Source organism: Melanaphis sacchari, unplaced genomic scaffold (assembly GCF_002803265.2).
Source record: "Melanaphis sacchari strain LSU unplaced genomic scaffold, SCAv2.0 Contig105_pilon_pilon, whole genome shotgun sequence".
Classification (NCBI taxonomy): domain Eukaryota; kingdom Metazoa; phylum Arthropoda; class Insecta; order Hemiptera; family Aphididae; genus Melanaphis; species Melanaphis sacchari.
Genome location: NW_020270395.1, coordinates 759,163 through 783,117, shown reverse-complemented (window position 1 = coordinate 783,117; position 23,955 = coordinate 759,163). Strand labels below are relative to the sequence as shown.

The 23,955-nt window shown below is 25.4% G+C and overlaps 2 protein-coding genes across 4 annotated transcripts; one reads left to right on the top strand and one right to left on the bottom strand.

Annotated features, from left to right (window-relative positions):
* Nucleotides 1–591: 591 nt before the first annotated feature.
* On the bottom strand, nt 592–5,669 carry LOC112603308 (TATA-box-binding protein-like). Its single transcript, XM_025351822.1, has 6 exons — nt 5,488–5,669; nt 3,298–3,830; nt 2,968–3,211; nt 2,800–2,903; nt 2,287–2,381; nt 592–710 (listed from the first exon to the last, which is right to left on the bottom strand). Exons 2-6 carry the CDS (start codon nt 3,813–3,815, stop codon nt 634–636), a joined length of 1,038 nt encoding a protein of 345 aa, XP_025207607.1. The 5' UTR covers nt 3,816–3,830; nt 5,488–5,669; the 3' UTR covers nt 592–633.
* A 3,232-nt stretch (nt 5,670–8,901) lies between these two features.
* On the top strand, nt 8,902–21,583 carry LOC112603307 (glutamate receptor ionotropic, kainate 1). 3 transcript variants are annotated; one of them, XM_025351819.1, is made up of 18 exons: nt 8,902–9,135; nt 12,079–12,234; nt 12,335–12,519; nt 12,708–12,871; nt 13,463–13,604; nt 13,900–14,010; nt 16,705–16,728; nt 16,833–16,985; nt 17,085–17,303; nt 18,134–18,340; nt 18,531–18,615; nt 19,000–19,138; nt 19,332–19,469; nt 20,161–20,359; nt 20,434–20,665; nt 20,758–20,873; nt 20,937–21,092; nt 21,168–21,582. In XM_025351819.1, exons 1-18 carry the CDS (start codon nt 9,060–9,062, stop codon nt 21,198–21,200), a joined length of 2,535 nt encoding a protein of 844 aa, XP_025207604.1. In that variant the 5' UTR covers nt 8,902–9,059; the 3' UTR covers nt 21,201–21,582. The 3 variants fall into 3 exon arrangements, with proteins under 3 accessions (XP_025207604.1, XP_025207605.1, XP_025207603.1); XM_025351818.1 differs by lacking the exon at nt 19,332–19,469 and adding an exon at nt 19,742–19,882 and having other exon boundaries at nt 9,060–9,135; nt 21,168–21,583; XM_025351820.1 differs by lacking the exons at nt 19,332–19,469; nt 21,168–21,582 and adding an exon at nt 19,742–19,882 and having other exon boundaries at nt 20,937–21,107.
* Nucleotides 21,584–23,955: the final 2,372 nt, after the last annotated feature.

Sequence of the window (23,955 nt, the reverse complement as noted above, 5' to 3'; positions counted from 1 at the left end):
TTGAATCATTTTATATACAACGACAGCTTTAGACACTTAATTCATTTAATGTATGCAAATATTGATTTCATATCTAAAAGAAAGTGATGATGGGAAAATACAAGTATAAATAACAAATAAACACCAGTTATTATTTACAAATTACAATGTTTCTTAATTGATACATTAAATCCATCCAATTAATATTCATTCAAATAAAATACTCACCTAATGTGTGTGTACATTTTGATTTCATTATTGACTATTGTTTTAAGTTAACAATTACTGTTGATTTATAAATTTCTTTGTGATATATCCTTGCAATGTATAATAGATAGTAACTTGTCACAATTTATTTATCAAGGAAATTCATTGTTTTAAAATAAAGTGTGATGAATTTAGTTCTCATTTATCTTTTTGCTAAAAAATTAATAAAAATATAGACTTTGTTATAAACGAGTATAGGCAAAACTTTATTTAAAAAAAATAAATGGATGGTATTTAATACCAATGAAATATCAATTTAAATTTTCTTTTAAGAAAACAAATGATTTATAATATACATACACATTTATATAGTACTTAAGTACATATAAATATACATATTACAATAATTAAAATAGCAAACATCAAAATAAAAACTATTATTTTGCTTCAAGTTTTTCTGAAATTATTTAATACATCTTGCATCAAAAAGACGGATTCTTTGATATCCGCTTTGGTTTTAAGACCTGAAATAAATATAATTCATTATTAACTAATATTAGAGTAAGATAATGTTAAATATTCAGTAAAATATTAAAAAATAATATTTTATGTATCACTAAAACATTTTAAAAAGTTTATTTATTTATACAAGATACAGAAATTCTAAAATTTTATATTGTTTGTATTTTGTTATGAATAAAGTGTATAATGTACTCATTATACTGTAATTTTTTTATTCTATGTGTGTTTATACACAATAAATAGTTAAAAAATAATTCAGTTATTGTTTTTGAGGGTGATTTTGAAAAAAATTTAATTTAATTTGTTTTTAAGAAATCAAAATTAAAAATTATTAGTATTATTTATAATAAATAATAATTAATAAAAACAAACAAAAAAGTTGGGGGAAACAAGAATTTTTATGTAAATCTAGTTTTTGATAAAATCAATTTTGTTTATAGTTGATGTAACATTAAAACAAACAACCGTAGAAACTTGAAACTTTTGAATACATTTTGATATTTTTCAACAGTTTACAGGCAATTGATATTTACAAATTTCTTTTATAAATGTTGATAAAAATTTATAAATGGGTAAAAATGCTTAAAAATTAATTAAATATTTTTAATAAGTGGTTTATTTTTCAATTAAAAAATATGGACAATTTTAATACAAAATTTGAAAAAAATTAGATATTTTAAATTTAAATAAAAAATAACGATTTTGATTATCTTGCAGTAATTTAAAAAATATTATTTAAGGAAACTTGAAACTTTAAACATATATTCTTTTTATACATATATAATAGCATTTTAAAATTAAATGTTTTCAGCAAATATTAATTCAATTTACTTTAGTGTAGATAAAATAACAATATAAATATATAAAATATAGGTTAACAGACCATTTTAGTTTAGAATCAATTTTTTTATATTTAATGGTCATTTAATTTTAATTTAACACACATATTACAGCGACTTAGGTAACTAGTAGAGGTTACCTATTATCATATTTATTTTTATTGGGAACACTGCCAACTATTAATTTTTAAATGGCTACTTATAATTTAAATTTCATAAAATTTAGAAAAAAATAGTTATTTTTATTAATAATAATTTATTGCTTGACGAATAAAGTAGTGCATTATACTTTTTTATTGGTTATCTATCATCACATCATTTCTCTGGTTTAAAATCAAAATGTTTAAAATAAAACTATTAAAATTCTATTTGTTCAGTATTTAATAATTATTATTTATGCATAAAAATATTTTGATACAAATAATGAATTAAAATATGTTTGAATACAATAAGTATAATTGTGATTATGAAATGGAAGTTACAATTAACATAAATTATATTAAGAACTAACAAATAATAATCGATATAAATAAACTTTTTAATTTGTTATTATTTTCTATATTTTAGGGCTTTTTGTTTGTTACTATAAGGTCTAAGTTTTCCCCATAAACATTAGGTATAAGAACCTCACTAGTTCATTATTATAAGTACCTTTCTAAACTATGAGTAAGTAAACTTCTGTTTTCCACAACTATGGTAAAGATAGACAGTTATTTGAATATTTTCAAGAAAACATTACCTGTCAAAACTACTTTTCCATTTACAAACATTAGAAACACTGCTCGAGGTTTGACCATCCGATAAATTAATGCAGGAAATACTTCTGGCTCAAAGCTAAACACATAAATATATTTTAAATGATGTAATTACATTTTACTTAATTATATTAAATTAAATAAAATAACATTTTTTTTTTTTTTTTTTATGGGATATTCAAAAGGTTTATTTGTATAAATCATTCGTTTTTTATTTTTAAATATTTGCTCAATAGTTAAGATTATAAAATAAATGAAAATTTAAATTTAACATTGTTTATTATACTTGAAGTTTATTTAAGATAATATAATAATCACAAATATACTGCATTTAGGACTTGATTATTCAAACAAATTAAAAAAATTAATTTTGTTTCACTATATATTAATAGATGAAAAAGTATAACTAAAATTAGAATTTGAAATTAATAATTTTGTATGATTTATAAAAATTTGAAGAAAAAAATAAAATATTCATAAAGAAAAAATAGAAGTACCTGGTAAATTGTGAGTGAGCAGTATTTAATTCTTCCAACATTATTGGGAAACCAACATCCCACGTACATACAATATTATGCACTGTATAGTCACAAAATTGTACCTACATAATCAATTAATTATGATGATATATAATAATATAAGAGGTTAATAAAAATCAAACTAACATTGTGTCCTAGTCGTTCTAAAATTTTTGCTACTTTTCGACAACCTAAATTTCCAGTTCGGTCATCCTTAGCACCTTGCATGATCATTTTGCCCGATGGAAATAATAGGCTTGTGACATTAGGTTTACGAAGACGCATAATTAGCCCATTAAATCTTTGTGGATTATACTCAGAGTTACTAGTCCACATAACGATTCTTACTAAGTCTAAAGGACATCCCATGTTGGCACCACATACAATGTTTCTGCAATACAAAAGTATAACTTAATTAAGTTGAAAAATAATAAGTAATGAACTAATTGTATAATTGAATTCATGAAAAAAACTCACTGAACTTGAATGGATTGACCACCTTTGTTACATCGAATGAATTGAGGTATATGCATAATAATAGTTTTATGAGGATTTGCATTATTACTATCTTCATTATTTAGTTTTAATTTTTTTTTTATTGGTTCAAAGTTATCATCATCAAGTCCATCAAAAAAATGTTTATTTTCTAATTTATTTATAATTTCAGGCGTTAAAACTACTTCTTCAGCATCTTCTAATTTTTTAACAAATTTTGAATCTGGCTCTTTTGAATTTTCATTTGAATTTGTATCTTCTTTTTTATTATATACTGGACCTAGGACAACTTCTTCTTGACTGCCATCATCAATAACTTTACCAAGTACTTCCTCTTGTACACTACCTAATGCTTCTTCTTCTCCAGCAATGTGTTCTCCATATTCTTCATACTCGTTGTCTTTATCGTAAAGAGTTTTACTGAGCATAACATGTAAACTTTGTTCGCCCACATCACTTTGATCACTATCATAAAATTCTTCATCATCACTTAAATCCATTATTACAGATATATTCTGAAAGCATAAAAGAATAATAAGTAAATAAATATTTTAATAAGAATGGTGTTATAATGGTATAATACATACAATGGTGTTATTTCTGTGATTTTTCCTACATTTAACTATAAAAGTTTATAAAAAAAAATATTGGCTATATATTTTTTAGTTAAATTTTAACAAATTAAAAAGAAATTTACTGATATAAATATTTAATTAATACACAAATTATTTACAGTTTATTTTTTTTTAATGACAACAGAATAATAATTACATTTGGAAAATCAAAACTAGTTATTTTAACAATTATAAGGAATTTTTTATTTAAACTATACTTTTTAACTGTACTTTTTTATACTATACTAAGCATTTTTTCTGCTCAAAAACTGATGATAGATGGAAAAAAAGCATCATTGTAAAACCAATAATTTTGTAGCCTAAAATTTTTCAGCATAAGTAGGTGAATAAAATTATTATAATTTAGTCCAAAAATAATTAATTTAAAAATTGAAATAATGTAAAAGTTAACATATAAACACATGTTATGTTTTTACCTTTTAACTTAATTATATGTCAATTCACTCTAATATTAAATTTAACAGCACATTATTTGTTCTATTGAAAGCAAATTTGTTATTTTATGTCTTAAACCTACCATAAAATAAAGCTTTAGAATAGATTAATTGTATAACAAAATGCCAATGACAGACTTTATGCTTTAAAATAAAAATTAAGTAGTATATTATTTATTTAAACAAATTTAATCTTGATTGATTATTTTAACTGTTTTTAAATAATAAGAGAATCTAGCTTAACATTGTTGAAATACTTAACAACCATGAATACATATGTACTTTAAATTCATAGGTGTAATTTGGAAATTGTGGAGTCTTAAGACTGCTCTTTCAGATATTTTATTGAGGGAGCAATAGTATCGTTTTGCTCCTCTTTAAAAGTAATAATTCAATTTTTATTTCATTATAGAAAATTGAAACAGCATAATTCATTGTATGATAATTAATAATACATTTATCATTTTAAGTGCTTTATGTTGAAAGAGATAGACTAATTAACATTGATCAAGTAATTGACAAATTTGATAAAGATGAATCCATTTGTAGTAGTCGACTTGTGTTAAAATAAATTAGTATGTAGTGAATACAATTTTTAATGATTTTGTCCAGTTTTTATATATTTTTATTTATTTTAAAATGTATAATAATAAAAAAAAAATGTTGAGTTATTAAGTATTATTTATTTGTTAATTTACTAACGCACTTTTAATTTTAACACGACAGATTATAAAAATTGCAAATAATTAATTCAGTAATTAATATAATATAATTTACAGTATACTACAATTTATTGTCGAGGTTGAAATAAAAATAAACTATTATTAAATAAATTTTAAAATATGTATTTTATTCTTTATTAATGCCTTTTTAAATCAATTATCTTTTTAGAGTCCCAATTTTTGATAAATTGAAGGTTCATATTGAATAAGATTTTTTAATAGGTTTAAGTGCATTAATTGTTTGAAAAAATACTATCAACCTATACACAAATGCCTATATGCCCATATATAAAGAACAATCAAAAAATAAATATTATATTAAACGATATTTACATAAATATATTTAAATTATATTATAGATTGTCATATTTTATACTTTACCTGTGGTGTATTTAACTAAATAATGTAATACCGTAATGATAGTTACACGTAACCACGCGAGAAAGTATTATTCAGTACCTATTCATAAATCATGATAAACCTACTAAATATTTGGTTTACCAAGCCATGGTACTATTTAATATAAAAGTATGACATAATATTTTATGAAATATTAGAATGTAAATATTAAATAATATTTTAATAGGTATCAAGTAAAATTTGAAATGTATAATTTAATATTTAATATCATTTATTATCATAAGTACAGAATCAATTTCCACGAGTTTACGTTGTGAATCATGATAAGAATTGAATTAGAAGTTCATGGAACAAAAAAATAAATTTGCTTATACCACGGCAGAATGAGGAATGAGGAATGTTTACTTATTGGTCACAAAGATAAAAACAAGGAAACCAAAATCTATTAAAACAAAAAAATTCTCATAAAAAAAAAAACTACCTTTCAATATTTTTTATCGTTTTGTTTCTGTGGTTTAACTACTAGCAGTGCTTAGGTCGTTTGTCTAGCTAGTAAGCTGTTAGATTGAGCATATTGCCATTTGTTACAGGAACATAATATTATAGTCTATAGATATTAAATCAGTCAATTATAATTTAGGTACATTAGGTATTTTAGAATTATATTATGATTAGGTATGAAATAAATATTCTGATTATTTTTGATAAGATAAAAGTTTTAGAAAGATAGTATAAGTAGATACAGGTTAGTTTTTGGGGCGTTATTAATTATTCCGCAGAAGGACATTAACTTTTGAAATCCTTAGATCTTAGCTCAACGAATCAGTTTTTGTTCTTATTGAAAAGTCTAGAAAACTGAGATTAGCCATGATGGTTATTAAGTGACGACATTTGATGTGTTGGTGTCTATATTATAGCTACTTACTGCCAATGACGTGTTTAGAATGGTTCACTTCAGGTATGTGTATACGTCCAAGCTTGTGGGCCATTGTACTTTTATTTTCAGATTAAAAAAAACCACTGATAACTTTTTTATTTAATGGATAAACTTGCGGCCACGGGCGTCCCCAGGGAGCAAGACAGGGCACTTGCCCTCCCCTAAAATTTTAAATCTGTTACCTAATTATAATAATTTAATATAATAATGACGTAAAATAATAATATACTATAAATAAATTGTATAAAAAAAATCTCTATTTATTTTTTAAATTAATTATCCCCTCCCCCCTCTTAGAAAAATGTCTGAGGACGCTCAAGCCGCGGCGACAATGGTCATTGGAAATTAGGTGATAGTTATGATATTATACATATTATTGTGGCAATAATATTTATAGAAAACTTAAATACCTAAAAGTCAAAAAAAGAAAAAAAATTGTACCTAGTAGTTATCTAATTATGTTAAATTGAATTGAGCAAATTGGCGGTAATAACTGATAAATAATTAATTTTTTAATCAAATAAATGTTCGAAAAGTTCACTTTTAACTCTTAAGCATACAATTTTATTGTTTTGAATACATTTATAAGTAGTATGGCAATTATATAATTATTATTAAAAAATATTTCTAGTACCTATCAGACTTTCATACATTATCTATATTAATTTGATGTATATTGTGTTTAAAGGGGCTTTCACTAGCTCATATATGTTTTAGAGTTACCAAGCTTCACGCTACTTCATAGTCTATTTCATAACTTCATAACTAGGTATATTGTTTAATATTTTCATCACCAATACATATTATGATTTATGACAATGATAAACAAAATAAATAAACACTTATAAGTGTGCCTAGGAGCTTCCCGATTGCATATTATGAGTCTTGTAGAACTATATATATATATATATATATACATGAGTGACCGAATAGTAGCTAGCTACTCGGATCGATTATAATCCAGTATAACGCAGTTGCTTGGCAACCAACCGAAGGAGGCTGCCATATATATAAATAAAATGCGTACCTACTCATTTTCCAAAAATACTTGGGAAGGAGAATGAACTTCGAATTCAAATGATCACAAATCGCGCGCTTTCTTGCAGAATGATATTTGTACACATATAATAAATATTTGTGTAGGTCACATGATTGGATGGTTTTTTTTTTAAATTATTATAATATTATTTATATGTACCTTATGCTAAGGGGTGAATTGGAAGTTCTTCGATTGCCTAAACACTTTTTATGTTCACCTTTTGATCTATTGATTTAACGAAGATATATCTTTTTCAGAAATTATTTTCAACACCTATGTAGTATATTCGTACGTCACGTAAAACTTCTGAAAATATACTAGTTAGTTCATTGCGACTATAAAAGTAATTAAATCATATACTTATCAAAAAATGTAATACTAGTAATACCAAATACTAATATATTATAGGTATACATACTGCAAGTTATAAACTAGGTAACAAGAATATTTTAAGTAACTATTTTTTTCATTAAATCCAAAGTCCGTACTGGTGTATAATTTTATCGGACAGTTTATCATATTATACGTTTATCATTTGTTTTAGATTAATAAAAACATGAACATGAAGAACATATTATCCTCAATTAATATATAATAGGTACATACCCAGCTACTGTATGTTATAATTTAATTAACTACTTAGATCGATCACGAGCTTATCGTATTACTTTTTAATTTCTATTGAGTTAATAGTCGTGATATTAATTATTTGTTTATTAAAGTATATTTATTATAGTAATATGATCAATTTATTATTCAGCGGTTTTCGGCCTAGGCAGTTCATGTTACAATATACCAGAATATTTATGGCCTAGTAGCTATGTCATTTGTTTGGACGGTCAAGAGTATAGTATCTTACAAAACACAATTGTGTGTGGTTTTGTTGAATTTCCGTTACGAGCGAATAAAAACCGTAGAGATAACACACTTTACTGAGTTCTGTACATGATATGATGTGATAATAATATAACGACTTATGGGTATTTCGAAATGCGCAAATTTTGTATAACTTATCTGTCGTGCACAGGGATCGTGCCATTCGAGTGGAAAAAATAAAATCACGTGGTAATAACTACTATGGTCGGGTACTTATAATATTAATAAAAAAAACAACAACAATAATAATACATTGTTATTGTGGCTAATGTAGTGTTTCATGCATTATTTTCGTATTATGTTATGTGAAACAAAGCGACGACGATTAATTAACCATGTTTAAACCCCGCGCGATTGCTCTGTGCATACAATAATTATGCGCTGGTCGTTGTATCCGCCGCAGAAGAGGAAAGGGTGTGCGGTTGGGGTTGAGTACGTTTTCAAAAAGTAATAAAACGGAAAAAAATAGAAAATCGTACCGCCGGCGGCGGCCTCGACGCACAGCTTCCGGTCGTGCCCGATCATACTACGATCCTGCGCGCTTGTGGGTTGTGGAGCGCCAAAACGAACGATGCGAGAAACAGAATTTCTACTTTGCCACTCAGTGGACCACTCGACGGGCTGTTGTCCGGTAGTCGTGGACTCGTGTATGTGGACATACACATACATATTTGTGTCCGTGTAAAGCGATATTTTGGTTTACGCTCCGTACCTCTCGTCGTCGTTCAAACACAACCAGAAATGAAGTTGGAAATCTTTGTTTGGATCGTTCACTTCGCGAGCCGCGTGTACACTCTGCCCGACACAATCAGAATTGGTAAGCGTCGCCGCGCCGGGAATCACTTATCATAATAATACGGTAGCATAGTTATTAAGGTGTACACTGTACTCCTCATTCTGTATAACTTACTACGATACCTATAATAATGTGCCGTTAAAAACGACATAGAATTATTATGTTACAAACGTCGAATTGTACAAATACATAAGTCAGGTTATATTTGATTAATTTTGTTATTGTGAATACCAGACACGTTTTGTGGCCGAATAAAATATTTTTATAAGAATATGATTAATCATTTCATCGTTAATCGAATGCATATAACATGATAAATAAATATGTACGATGATCCGCTAACCGTATTCACCCTGATTTTCCCTTGTATAATTATTAATCTATCCAAATTGAATAAATTTATCGAAATTTAATCATAATGTTAAAGAAGTGTTCTGTGGTGCTTACAATGTATTTATATCAAAGGAAAATTACCTTTTTTCCTGTAATAAATTTACAAAAATGGCTTAAAAAAAATAAATATTGATTCAGTTGTATAAAAATTTGACATATAGTTTTTGAATTATTTAACTTTGAGTATTGTGGATAATATCGGTCCACAATAATAGATTCAGAAGATATGAGAGCGTTAATGATTCAAAAACTTTATAGTTATAATTATAACTATAAATCTAGGAATTTTATGTTTTAAAAAAATACACAAATATGCACTAAAAAAAATATGCAAAAATTACCTAAAACTTCTAAAAAATTAATTTAAAAATGACTAAAAAATGTATTTAGATGAAGGAAAAATTTAATTTTAAAATAATAATTATTATTTATTAATTTTTATGTCATACAAAATGAGTAAAAATTTGTTTTAAGAAATAAATCAAAAAATATATTTTAATTTGAGTTGATAATTAATTTAATTACTTTTTCAGTATCAATGGACTGGAGTCGTTAATTGGGATTACCTATTCTACATATATTATATAAGCTTAAAATAAACAAAAATGAGTTTAAATACACAAAATTAACGTAATATTTGTAAAACTGACCTTAAAAATGCAAAAACATGTAAAATAAAAACTATACATTCTAAATTATTATATAACGAAACAAACTTAGATTTTGGTTAGAACTGTATAGCATTTAAAGAAAAAAAAATGCTAGTCATCAAAATCCTAGCGCTAATTATAACTAATCGATTAGTTTAAAATCATTTTAAAATTCGTAAAAATTCTCAAATCTTATAAGTATAGGTATACATATTATATTTTATAATTCTGTAAAGCTATTTTTAAGAACTATGATCTTTAATATTTTAATAACCTAGAATTAAAAGATATTCGTTCAATGCTTTTTTTTTACTGGTTTCAAACATTCTTCAAAACGTTTTTGATTATCAGACGAATCGTTTGAACATTTTAGCCTTAAAGCAATATAACGTTTTCAAAATAATTTTTTAGTTTAGTATATAAAACAACTTTGATACAATTTTTAATATTTTATTGCTTATTAGTAGGTAATAGTAAATGTAATAATAATGTAATTTTTGGTATATTTTCTTATACTAACAATGTATTTTTATCACAAATATCAAATATAATGTAATTTATGTTCATGTTCTGAATTTTATTAAAATAAAATATCACGAGTAAGCGTAGCGATAAATCACGTTGTATAAATATTAAGTACCTATATAATATGTATAGTGAGAGAAACTGTATTATATCGGGATATATTTCATAGATTATTGACAATAAGTGAGAGTATTATTTGTTTTTGTTTACAAATTGAAACATTAATGTTTTTAAGAAACATGTATTCGTATAAAAAATTAAAAAGTAAATAAATAAATAATTATTTAATTACAATTTATTTTTTATTTTTTTTTTGTGAAAAAACTCAATTGTTTTGCTTACAATAAATATTTGATTAATACTAAAATGTTTTATATACAGTTTTAAAAAATCATAATATAATGCATTTGGATATTTATATTTTATTTTATTAGCTGTCAACTTATCACTAAAATTACTTGTCAACTTATCAAAATATTATTTACAATTAATTTAATTAAAATAAAAAAAAAAATATGCAATTTTCGACTGTCAAAACTAATTCTTTATTTTATGTAATTATTTTCATAAGCACGGTGAGATTAATCGAAAAATAAAAGCATCATAAAATATATTTTTAAATTAGTTGATTCATGTAATATTACGAGTTTATTTAAATACATGTTTGACTTACGTATACACATTAAATATGTATCAGTTCAAACTACAGTCTAAACATATCATTTATGATTTTATTAATAATTATTGCATTATACATTTGAATAAAATACAAGAAAATATTTTATAGGGGAAAAAAATTTACTCGTTTTGCTTGCATTACACATTCAATACAACTAAATTTTAAACTTAAATATTATTATAAGAAACTATATCAATAATGAATAATATACAAATTATTTTCGGTAAATAGAACGTGATATCAAAATTTAAAAGAAAATTATTTTGCTTACACTCTTTTTTTTTAGCAATTTAAATTTTTTATTTTAATATAAGTTAATAAACTTGAGATAAAAATATATGACAGATTGATAGCTCACACTGTCGGAAAATTCTTCTATCATAGTATTAAGGCCAACCCCTGAATAGTATTATTTCAGCTTTGTAGTCTTGTGTCCATGTGATACATAAATAATCCCATAATATTTTTAAAATTATTTTTATCACTATGCCCAAACAAATTTAATGATAATATAACTTTAAAATGTGAATAATGACCTTAAAAAAATTGTGTTGGAAATACATCATTCATTTTATTTTTACGTGTAAGCAGTATACCTATAACCTATTGGTTCTTTTGTAATTTTATTGTTTTAGATATCTGATTTTTGAATATATTTGATAAATGATATTATTTGCTGCGTATAATACTAAATAATTCCCTTTCTTTAATTTTTAGGAGGTTTGTTTCATCCAAATGACATCAACCAAGAAAATGTGTTTAAACACGCCATCCATGACGTCAACGCGAATCGGCTCATACTTAGTAGATCAAACCTTTCTGGCCAGGTGGAAAGAGTATCGCCACAAGATAGTTTCCATGCTTCTAAAAGAGGTTATATACTCATGGCTAATGACATCAGATATAATATTATAGCTATAATATAAAAATGCATTTGCTCAAACATTACCGTTTTTTATCCAAATTGTTGCAGTGTGCAGTTTACTCCGGCTTGGCGTCGCTGCAGTATTCGGCCCACAGTCTGCTCAAATATCCAGTCACGTTCAGTCCATTTGTGACACGATGGAAATACCACATTTGGAAACGCGGTGGGATTACAAGCTGCGGCGTGAAAGCTGCTTGGTCAATCTCTATCCACATCCAACCGTATTATCTAAGGTAACGCGTATTATATATTATGTATATCATAAATTATGCTCATTACTATACGTACATCAGTGTATTTGATGATGGTTCATCATATTATCCATATATTTATAATATCAAATAATACTATGTATGGCTCATGACACCTCATGACACTTATTGACTATTGTGAGATTTTATCGAACGTATTACGTATACAGGCATACTTGGATTTGGTGAAAAAATGGGGCTGGAAGTCGTTTACAATAATATACGAGAGTAACGAAGGCTTGGTGAGGCTACAAGAGCTGTTAAAAGCCAGGAATGGCGCGTTCTCAGCGTACCCAATCACGATTCGTCAATTGGGTTCCAGTCGAGATCACAGGTAAAGTTATAAAAACCAAAGGTATATTTAGGTGTAAGGGTATACCGGGCCTCGAATAACTGTTCTTTATCTATTTTTGGTTGCATTTATAATTATTATAATAAATTATAAATAATAATATAATACTTAAGAAGAATAATATTAATTTTAGTAAACACATCAACGTACGTTTGGTATTTATGTATATAGATGTATAGATCAATGTAATATGCATCATAATATCTGTATAGATTATAGATAATAGTTAATCAAATATTAAATAGTGGACTAACAATTTATAAAATAATTTGATGATACACAATAATCATTTATAAAAGAAGATTAATTTAATATATTTTTTGCAATATTCTCATTATGATGGTTAGAGCTTATTTTTAATATTATGAAATTAACTTAAAAATAAAAATATTGTCGTGGTATGAAAATGAAGAATACATCTTTCATAATAATACGAGTTTTTGTTTTTGTATTTTGTATTTAATGTATATATAATAATTATAATAGCATATTATTTCTTTTTGCGTGATCGTAATTTTTTATAAAATTATTATATTATTGATCAAAAAGATGACTGATTTTGTTCACTCGTAGGCCACTATTGAAGCAGATAAAAAACTCAGCAGAATCGCACATCGTACTTGATTGTTCAACCGAAAAAATATATGATGTGTTGAAACAAGCTCAACAAATAGGAATGATGAGCGACTATCACAGCTATTTGATCACATCTCTGGTGAGTTTCTTCGTGATTTATCTCTAGTAATTTATATAATATGGATGATTTTTTTATTGTTAATTAGGTCATTAAAAAAAAAAATATAAGACATTTTTAAATTTTTGGAGTAAAATATGTTGATAATTATTGACAAGATATTATATAAAATTATATTTTGTTAAGCGTTTGAAAAATTCCTTGTACAAATTTTCTATGATATTATCTTGTTTATAATAAAATACATTATTATTATTCTGTACTTATACTTTTATAGTGTACTCTATATATTTTAACGATTATTTTGAACTTTCAGGACCTTCATACTATCGATCTGGATGAATTTAAATACGGTGGTACAAACATCACAGGTTTCCGGTTAGTCAATCCTGACACACCTGTGGTGCAAAAAGTGTTAAAACAATGGGTGAGTCGACTTTACTATTTTATCGTTTGATATAATATATTATAATAGCATCGACATATCTTACCTATAATTTTAAGACGAAATAATTAATAAAACAAATTAATTGACTCCCAATGAGTATATTCCAATATACGTTGTTCGTGTTGTAACTTATAGACCAATACACCAATAACCTTTAAACGTATGTATACCTAGAATGGCTAGAATAATAAGTTGTTAATAAGTTATTATTTGAGTACTAACTTGATTGAACTATATTTCACAACCACATCTATTCACTTGTAATTCGTAAGCTAAAATAGTATAGGTACCTGATTCGTTTTTAGTTTCTATTTGAAATGTTTGTTTAAGTTACATTTTAGTTTGATTTGAAGTAATTATTTACAATATAAAATCATGAATTTGATCCATACAAATTAAATTTAGGTACTTAATAATTTGTATAATATAACTATATTAAAAAATGTTACTTTAGGTTAGGATAGGTTATATATCTGAGCATAAACCGATAGTAATATAATTCATATTGTTTTAATGTTTCAAATTTATACCGGGCATAATTTGTTTAACTTTAAATTTTAAAATATTTAAACTTGGTTGTAACTTGTAAGTCTTTTATAATATTTGACCCCCTTAAAATTTCAACCCAACTACTCTTCAAATAGTACAAAAAAATTAAATTTTAGATTTTATTAATCAGATTAAATTATTTTAAATATTGTCATTGATAATTAATTATCATAGAAACATTATATAGGTAGTAGATAGTACTATAATATTAACTAATAATTATAAATATTTAAAATACAATTTTTTAATACTGTTTCGTGTTGTTTATACAACAATGAACTCAATATAATGATAGGTAGGAAGTGTAGATAAAATGATTGTTTATTAGTGGTACATTTCTCAAACCACGGTTATTAAATTAATTTAAGTCAAACTTCTCAAATTTCATATCATTATTATATTATAGCTCACGAAATAAAGTATAGACATATTAAATAACAAGCGTTTCTGCAGAAAACTTCCATAAAATGAACAACAAATTGCATATGTACTTTAACATAACTTCATGCATAATAATATTCATACTAATGAAGATTCATGTTGAACAATGATAAAATGTCTTCAATTCATGCGGTGCTCATAAAAAAAAAAAAATGGTTTTGTCTAATTTAAAATGTAATAAAAAGTAAGAAAAGTATTTAGTAAACAAACTATTATAATTCACAATAAAATATTTTGATGTAATTATCTGATAACTATAATATATATTATATAACATTCCAAGGAAAATATTTATTTTAGTTTTTCATGATGAGTTAAGCTAATCGCTAATCATATTATAATGTACAATACTAAACAGTTTTCCATTTTTTTTTTATGACATTGTTTAATTTTATAGTATTACAAAATTTGTAATTGAATAAAAAATAATTTATTCATTTTAATTTTTAAGTCATTATTAGATTTTTTTTGAATTGATATAAAAAACATATTATTTAATTGCGTTAATTTTAAAATTATTTAGATGATTACCAATTATACATTTTATAAAATTGAAGCATATTAATGGTGTAACTGTATCGTAATTAAGAGATTCATTTAATTTTCAACAAATATTTTTGCATTTGTGTTCTCAAAAAGTTAAATTGTTATTTGTAATTGGATTTCACTTCATTCGTGGTCGTTTAAAAACACGATAAATTTAATATTATATTATTTCGAAAAGAAAAGAATTTATTGCCATAATGTTTTATGTTTTTATATATCTCTATAGCTTTAAATATTGTATAAATATTTTATAAATATAATGAGGTATAGAATAGATATAGGATTCTAGTGATGAGTAATAATTATAATATTTGATAAGTAATGTATCATTATAATAATAATTAAATGTTTACGAAAATTTTACGCAGCTCTTGTTGAAAATAAAAACATAATACATATTATTATATTTGAAATCAATATCGATTTTTTGAAAAGTTTATATTATTTATATTTATTAGACCTTTCAAGCATATTAATTTATGTAATAATACAAGGTATAAGAGTGTATATTGAGTTTCTGAGAAAACTTAACTTTTTTATACTATATTCTCGATATGTTTTGAGCAAAAAACTAAAAATAACTACTTGAAAAAAATAAACATATCAATACATTTAATACTATTATAAAGAGTTTAGTGAAGTATTTTAAATTTATACTTGTATAGTTATGTTCTCTGTGTTTTGTTATTTGGCACCATCGTAGAATAACTGACAAAGTTTTTTATGTGCATAATATCGGTGTATTGGTTCTTTTGTAGTCAATTACGTATTTGCGTTGAATTGCTTTCATTAAAGAACCACTGTCATAATATAAAATAACGATCATCATTAATGATTATAACAATTATAAATTGTGGGTTTGTTTGTAACTTTATTCTATGACATACTTTTTACTTCATATTATATTACGAGTATATATGTTTATTAACCATGTTTTAATTATATCGTGTTGAAGATTGAAATTGAAATTATTCTATATAAAAATTCACCACCGCTTTAGTTACGGGTTTTTAATTCACTCACAACTCACGAGTAGAAACATTCTCAGAAAATTACGTTATTTGAAAAAAATGTATTTACACAATACATCGTATTCTTCATATTCATAACACAATGTTTTATTCTATATTGTTGCAGGGAGAAAATTTCACCGTAATGTCGGTAAGAAAAACGAAGTCATATATATTATAAATGTGTATTAAGCATATTATTACGAAGTACTGCAATATTTATTCTTTTAAACGACATAACATTTGTTTGTTTAGACAGAAACTGCTTTAATTTATGACGCTGTTCATCTATTCGCCAGAGCACTCCACGACTTGGATAGCAGCCAAAAGATTGATATAAAACCATTGAGCTGCGATGCTTCTGATACATGGTCCCACGGATATAGTTTAATAAATTATATGAAAATAGTAATGGAAAAAAATCCAAATATTTTGTTCAATATTTCATGATTTCCGTCATGTAATAAATGATTTACGTTTGTTTTATGTTTCATCGTTGTCGTATAGGTAGAAATAAGTGGTCTGACCGGGGTCATTAAGTTCGACAATCAAGGGTTTAGAACCGACTTTGAGTTAGACGTGGTAGAAGTGAATAAAGAAGGACTATCAAAGATCGGAACTTGGAACTCCAGCCAAGGGATAAACTTCACTAGGTCTTTTGTCGAAGCCTACTCCAGCATCGTTGACAATTTACATAATAAGACATTGGTCGTCACTTTAATATTGGCAAGTTTTTTTACGTGATATATTGTTTAAACGAGAGATGTGTTGAACTTAAGTTTTTACAAACATGAACTTGATTTTTTTCTTAAATTGTTTAAACATGGAATTAAATCCCATTCAAACTTATTTGAACTTTTATATATTTTACCATAATCAATTTAAAAATATAATAGTTATCAAATAGTATTTACAATTGAAAAAAAAATTAAGCCAACTTTCATTCATACTTTAATACATCAAACTTGATTATGTGTTCTATCTTTACAAATTCGAGTTCGTAATTACATCTTTCTCGAATTTTGAACAATTATAATTTCCTAAAAATCAAGAATTTAATGAGTTTGAAAAAGTACCAGTAATTTATATTTATTGTTTAATGTTCATATATGTTTAATAATTAATTGTATTCTTCTTTTATTAAGGTTACTAATTATAAAATTTGTAAACACCATAAACAAAAGTATTTCGGCAACTTTGAGTTTTAAGAACATGATTAAATTATGATTTAATACAAGGTTATATATCTATATTTGAGATTTAGCAGTAGTATGTTCATTAAAGTGAAAAAAAAAACAAAACATTTTTATACTGACACAAATTTGCAGTGACGTTGAATTTAATTATGATAACATTTGTGGTAATCCATTATTTTGTAATAAAATGTTTGTGGTTCTGATTTCATACCATGTATAAAAGTACCAAATTTTGAATTATGGTGGTTTTATTTCAAAGATCCGAATTATTGTATGAGTCGGAACGTTACATTTATGAGCGAAGTCAATACGTAATATATTTATATGTTTTAAAATGTTGGTGATCTTTAAATTGTGTAGAGTTCGCCTTATACTATGCGCCGTGAATCCAGTCAAAAACTAGTGGGCAACGATCAATTCGAAGGATATGCAATCGATTTGATATACGAGATATCGAAACTGCTGGGCTTTAACTATACACTGAAACTTGTGCCAGATGGTCGTTACGGTTCTTACAATGAACAAACTAAGGAATGGGATGGGATGATGGGAGAGCTTTTACAACAGGTTGGTCTCGTTCAAAGAAATAAATAATTTTACTGATTAGATGACCTTAGTTATTATAATTATGATTATCTTGTCCAGATATTAAAAAATTCTAATTACATAAACAGCAATCGTCCTGTCTCATGCTTAAAGCAAATATCACGTAATATATACATAAAAACTATACGATTGTAACTATATAATGTTTCAGAGAGCGGACTTAGTAGTGGCTGATCTAACTATTACCTACGATCGCGAACAAGCTGTTGATTTTACTATGCCGTTTATGAATCTCGGTAAGCGTTTTTTTATTTTATATTTTATAAACCATAATTTACATAGTATAGTTTTATATTCAATTAATAAACATAAATACACTATATTTTTTTTTGAAATATGGGTAAACTACACAAATATCTCTTTACACTTATTTTATAAACAATGGTACATCATAAAAATACAATTAAAAACTTGTACTTTTTTATTATACTCATCACATTATTATAAAATTAACAATAGTAGGTGCAATTTTATACGTTTTTGCCTACAAAGTGATTTTAATTTTTCTTTATTAATGCTTCGAGTAAAAAAAAATGTAGATTCTTAAAGTAGAACAATATTGTACGAAATCTGCATATATATGTCATTGATAAATATTTTAATACTTGAAACGATTGCAGGCATAAGTATTTTGTACCGGAAACCAATCAAACAACCACCGAACCTATTTTCATTTTTGTCTCCACTATCGTTGGATGTGTGGATATACATGGCTACCGCATATCTTGGCGTATCGGTTCTCCTCTACATACTAGCTAGGTATAACATGTGTAATACATTTTCATTATTATCGTTTTAAAATAATAATAATAATAGTATGTTATACGTTAAAACGTCTATAATGTATTATAAATTGACTATAATAATATAATATTATATACTATAATATGTATACTCAATTCAACTATTATAATATTATATAAAATATGAAATATGATTTTGTGGACAAAAGATTCACCCCGTACGAATGGTATAACCCCCATCCGTGTAACCCAGATCCGGATAACCTAGAAAATCAATTCTCCCTCATGAACTGTATGTGGTTCGCGTTCGGATCATTGATGCAACAGGGCTGCGATATACTTCCCAAGTAAGGAAACATCTAACGGAGTATCTGTGTACATAATAGACACATATATAATATATAGAATATATTGCACCGTCACGTATATATTTTTATATTGCATTGGACGCAACGCTGTTGGCGCGTAGGTAGGATTAGCAACAGTAAACACCCTTTATTATTACCGTTCACGTTACGGGCGATACGTATAAGTATAATGTATATTTATACCTACTACACAAATCTATCATACGTACGTATTAAATAGTTCCTGTAGTGTTTGCACGTTTTGTGTTTAGGTTTAGTCCGTATGAATGGGAAAATCCACATCCTTGCAACTCTGAAGCTCCAGACGTTTTTGAAAACAAGTTTTCCTTGAACAATTCACTGTGGTTTACGATCGGCTCTCTGATGCAACAAGGATCTGATATGGCTCCTAAGTAAGTATTTTAAGTTTGCATGTAATCGTTTCCAGATATAACTTCTTCGTTGTGGCTCAGAGGGCTGATCTCCACTGTATTTATCATTGTATATTTTATTTTAATCTTAAACTTTGTATATTCGTTTGAGTGTCTAGTAAATTTGACAAGTGCTTATCAATTTATTATTGTTGCACGGTATTTTGCTTTTCGTTCGTCCAAAAAGAAAAAAAAATATAATAACATGTATTATTATAAATTATTATATGACTTATACTCACCTTACCATTTAATCGCAGAGCTGTTTCTACAAGGATTGTTGCTGGTATGTGGTGGTTTTTTACGTTAATTATGATCTCGTCATATACTGCTAACTTAGCGGCATTTTTAACCGTGGAAAGAATGGACTCACCGATTGAAAGTGCCGAAGACCTTGCTAAACAAACGAAAATAAAATACGGCGCACTTCGAGGTGGTTCTACTACGGCGTTTTTCAGAGTAATATTCACCAAAACAAATATTTATTGACGATTTGTAATTTTCTGATTAAATTATGTGTTTTTTTCATTAAGGATTCAAATTTTATTACATACCAGAGAATGTGGTCGTTTATGGAATCATCTCGACCAAGCGTATTTATGTCTTCTAATAACGAAGGCGTAGAAAGAGTTGTAAAAGGAAAAGGAAACTATGCATTTCTAATGGAATCCACTAGTATTGAGTACGTGATTGAAAGAAATTGCGAGCTCACTCAAGTCGGAGGGCTTTTGGATTCAAAAGGTTACGGCATAGCAATGCCGCCGAGTAAGTTGATATCTATCGGGTTGTAGATATCTATGTCAATCTACATAAATAATATAAATTTAAATTATTTATTTAGTGTGTTTGTTTGTTAGATTCTCCATATAGAACAGCTATTAGTGGGGCAGTATTAAAACTTCAAGAAATCGGTAAATTACATAAGCTAAAAACAAAATGGTGGAAAGAAAAAAGAGGCGGTGGTGCTTGTCGGGTAATTACATGAAAGCATAAATGTTAGAACTTTTAATGACAATTAAATTAAATTGTTTACCAGGACGATACTTCAAAGTCCAATAGTGCGGCCAATGAATTGGGTTTGGCTAACGTGGGTGGCGTATTCGTAGTGCTAATGGGTGGAATGGGTGTAGCTTGTGTTGTTGCCGTATTTGAATTCGTATGGAAGTCGAGAAAAATAGCAGTCGAAGAGAGGGTATGGAGTTATTAAATTCTTATGAAGTACAATGGTACAATTCTATAAATTGCATATTTTTGGTTTTTATTTCAGATCATTAAGTACCATACGAAGTATAGAAAATGAGTTATAAAATCACACTGGAATTTTACATTCTACAATATACTATTAATATATTTATTAATTTTTTTTTTTTAATGGTAATTTTATTTGTGTATGATTTGAACAATTTAAATTAGACTAAAGTATACATAATATTTTATTTTATAAGTTGCACGTTCAAATAGTAATACACCATTAGTCGGAAAAAAAATTCCAACTTTTAATATATAAATAGTGCATATTAATGGAAAACTCCAAACTTTAAAAGACGACGCGTATTATTTATTATTGTTAAGAAAATGTTTTTATATTCAATTTTTAAACTTTTAAATTTGACTATTTTTTTAAAAGTCTTATAACGTAACTGACAGTTCTATAATAAACAGTTATAATTTTTTTCTATAAATAAATGGTTTATATTGCAATAAATACATTCCAATTTTGTAACGCATTTATATAATGTTAAATAAATATAAATATATATCTTATATTATATAATAGTACCTATAGGCTTTGTAATCTCATGTTATTCTTATTAATAATAATCGGTTATGAGTTTTAATGTTATATTTATTGTATATTTTATTTGTACTGGATGATGTATAATTCAATTTAATTATCAAAAAAATAAAAAACGATAACATTTTACGATTGTTTGATTTGATTTTAATAAGTCTTCTATTTAATGATAAATTATAATTATAGATATAGAAATTGAATGTTATATATTAAAAAAACCAAAATCATTTCTGATTTCAATAATAAACTGGTATCAATATACGTATTACAACACTAAATATCAATACCAAAACCAAATATCAAATATACCTATTATAACAAGGCAAACATCTAATATACCTAATACTGATTGGTATAAAAATTAATCATTTCATAAATTTATTTGTACTTTCAAAATAAATTGTAAATTTTTGTAATTTTGTAAAAATTTGAACTTTTAACGCTCAAAAAATCAATTTTTATTTTCAGTGTTTTTAGATTAAGTATTATATGAACAATAAAAAGAGAAACTTTGTATTAAAAACAAAAAAAATTTGCATCATTTATACGAGTAAATTGAAAAAAATCTATAAAAGTAAAAATATCAATAAATAACACATACATATTCAAAATATTTTGAAAATTATTTCGTTTAAAGTGAAAGTTTATAACAAACATGAATATTTAGTATAAATTTCAAGTCTACAATAATAATAATTATAGATACATAAAAAAAAAAACAAAATTGACTTTATTGAAAATTGGTTTATTGTTAAGATTCCCGCATTTCTTTTTCCCCGTTTTAACAGATTTCTTTTGAAAATATTAAATTTTGTCTTCTAGAATATCAACAAGACTCAATTTATTGCCAAAAATTACCCAAATTGATTTTTATTTTATTTATTACTTATATTTAAAATACTCCAGTTTATTTTCTTATTACAAGTTTAATATTATTTGATAGGAATAAAATTAAAAATTTACTCTTTGATCTTTCATTATTTTTTATTTTTGAGGTTTTTTACAAAAATAATTAAATTATGCAATTTTTGTTCATCTCTCTTTATAATTTCCTGATGGGCATACATTATAATATATTGTGTTAAGTTGTGATATATATATTATATACAATTTATAAAATAGTTCAAGCATATTTTTATACTTTTTAAATTTATTTATTTGGTTAACTACTTTCAATACTTTTGACATAATTTCATACTATTTATATTTTATTTTGTTTTTCAATAAATAATATGTTCAACAATACCAAGTTTTGATGAGATATGGTTTTATTTAATTCCTTATTTCTTGATACTTAATCAACCTAATTTTTCATTGAAAACAAAAAAGCAAATGTAATTAAAACATAATATATGTAAGTTTTCAATTAAAGTATATTAAGAACAATTATTAAAATAAGTTCAAATTAATAAACCTTCTACTTTTGAACCATACATCGCAATAAATTATTGTCGTAGATTATTCTAAGATATAACTTAGGATGTTTGAACAAATTGTTAATAATTATTTACATAAACTAACAATTCCTTATGGGATATACTTTTGAAGATAACCCTAATGGAAATTATCCAGTGAATTAAAATTAGGATTTTGAGGCAGCAAATTTGTTTCTAGAGTGATCTTTTTAATGTATTAATTAATAAATATTATTAATATTATTAATATTTGACATTGGCCAGAAACTAAACTATAAGATAAACACTTCTATGATTTAAAATAACTTAAATTTTATTATCAAAACTCAGGTAATTTTAATATACGATTGCACATACTATTACTGACTTAGGTATAAATTTATAATCTTAAATGATGGATTTCGAAATGTCCATGAATGTCGATTTAGGCTCATAATATATATATATACTGCTATATTTCTATTGAATAATGTCAAAATAGCCAATTTATATGTTATTTAGTCGTACTATATCAAATGGCAGATATATAGGTTGTTTTAACACAAGTTCGAATATTAATAACATTTGTCAAATAATCTTAAATTCGTTCAAATGTTACATTGGTCATTTTTTCACCAACCCACTGAATTATCATACTGATTTTTGACTTACGTAACAATACGATGAATATATCGTAAAATCACTATATAATGCTTACAGTGTATCATGTACCAGCCATAGACGACTTTCGACTGTATTTTTCATAATATTGTTAGACATATCATAATAATATGTATACATATACATATCATAAACGTCGGTCTCTGTTTGGACGAAACGCGTCACCATGAAATGTCTGTCTGCCG

Bases quoted from the DNA above. Each gene is read 5' to 3' on its own strand.
- LOC112603308 (XM_025351822.1), bottom strand. From the start codon at position 3,815: ATGGATTTAAGTGATGATGAAGAATTTTATGATAGTGATCAAAGTGAT. The intron at 2,904-2,967 runs GTTAGTTTGATT...TTGATTATGTAG, and splicing joins TAGAACGACTAGGACACAAT to GTACAATTTTGTGACTATAC. The intron at 2,382-2,799 runs GTACTTCTATTT...TTATGTGTTTAG, and splicing joins GCTCACTCACAATTTACCAG to CTTTGAGCCAGAAGTATTTC.
- LOC112603307 (XM_025351818.1), top strand. From the start codon at position 9,060: ATGAAGTTGGAAATCTTTGTTTGGATCGTTCACTTCGCGAGCCGCGTG. The intron at 12,872-13,462 runs GTAAAGTTATAA...GTTCACTCGTAG, and splicing joins GGTTCCAGTCGAGATCACAG to GCCACTATTGAAGCAGATAA. The intron at 16,729-16,832 runs GTAAGAAAAACG...TTGTTTGTTTAG, and splicing joins AAAATTTCACCGTAATGTCG to ACAGAAACTGCTTTAATTTA.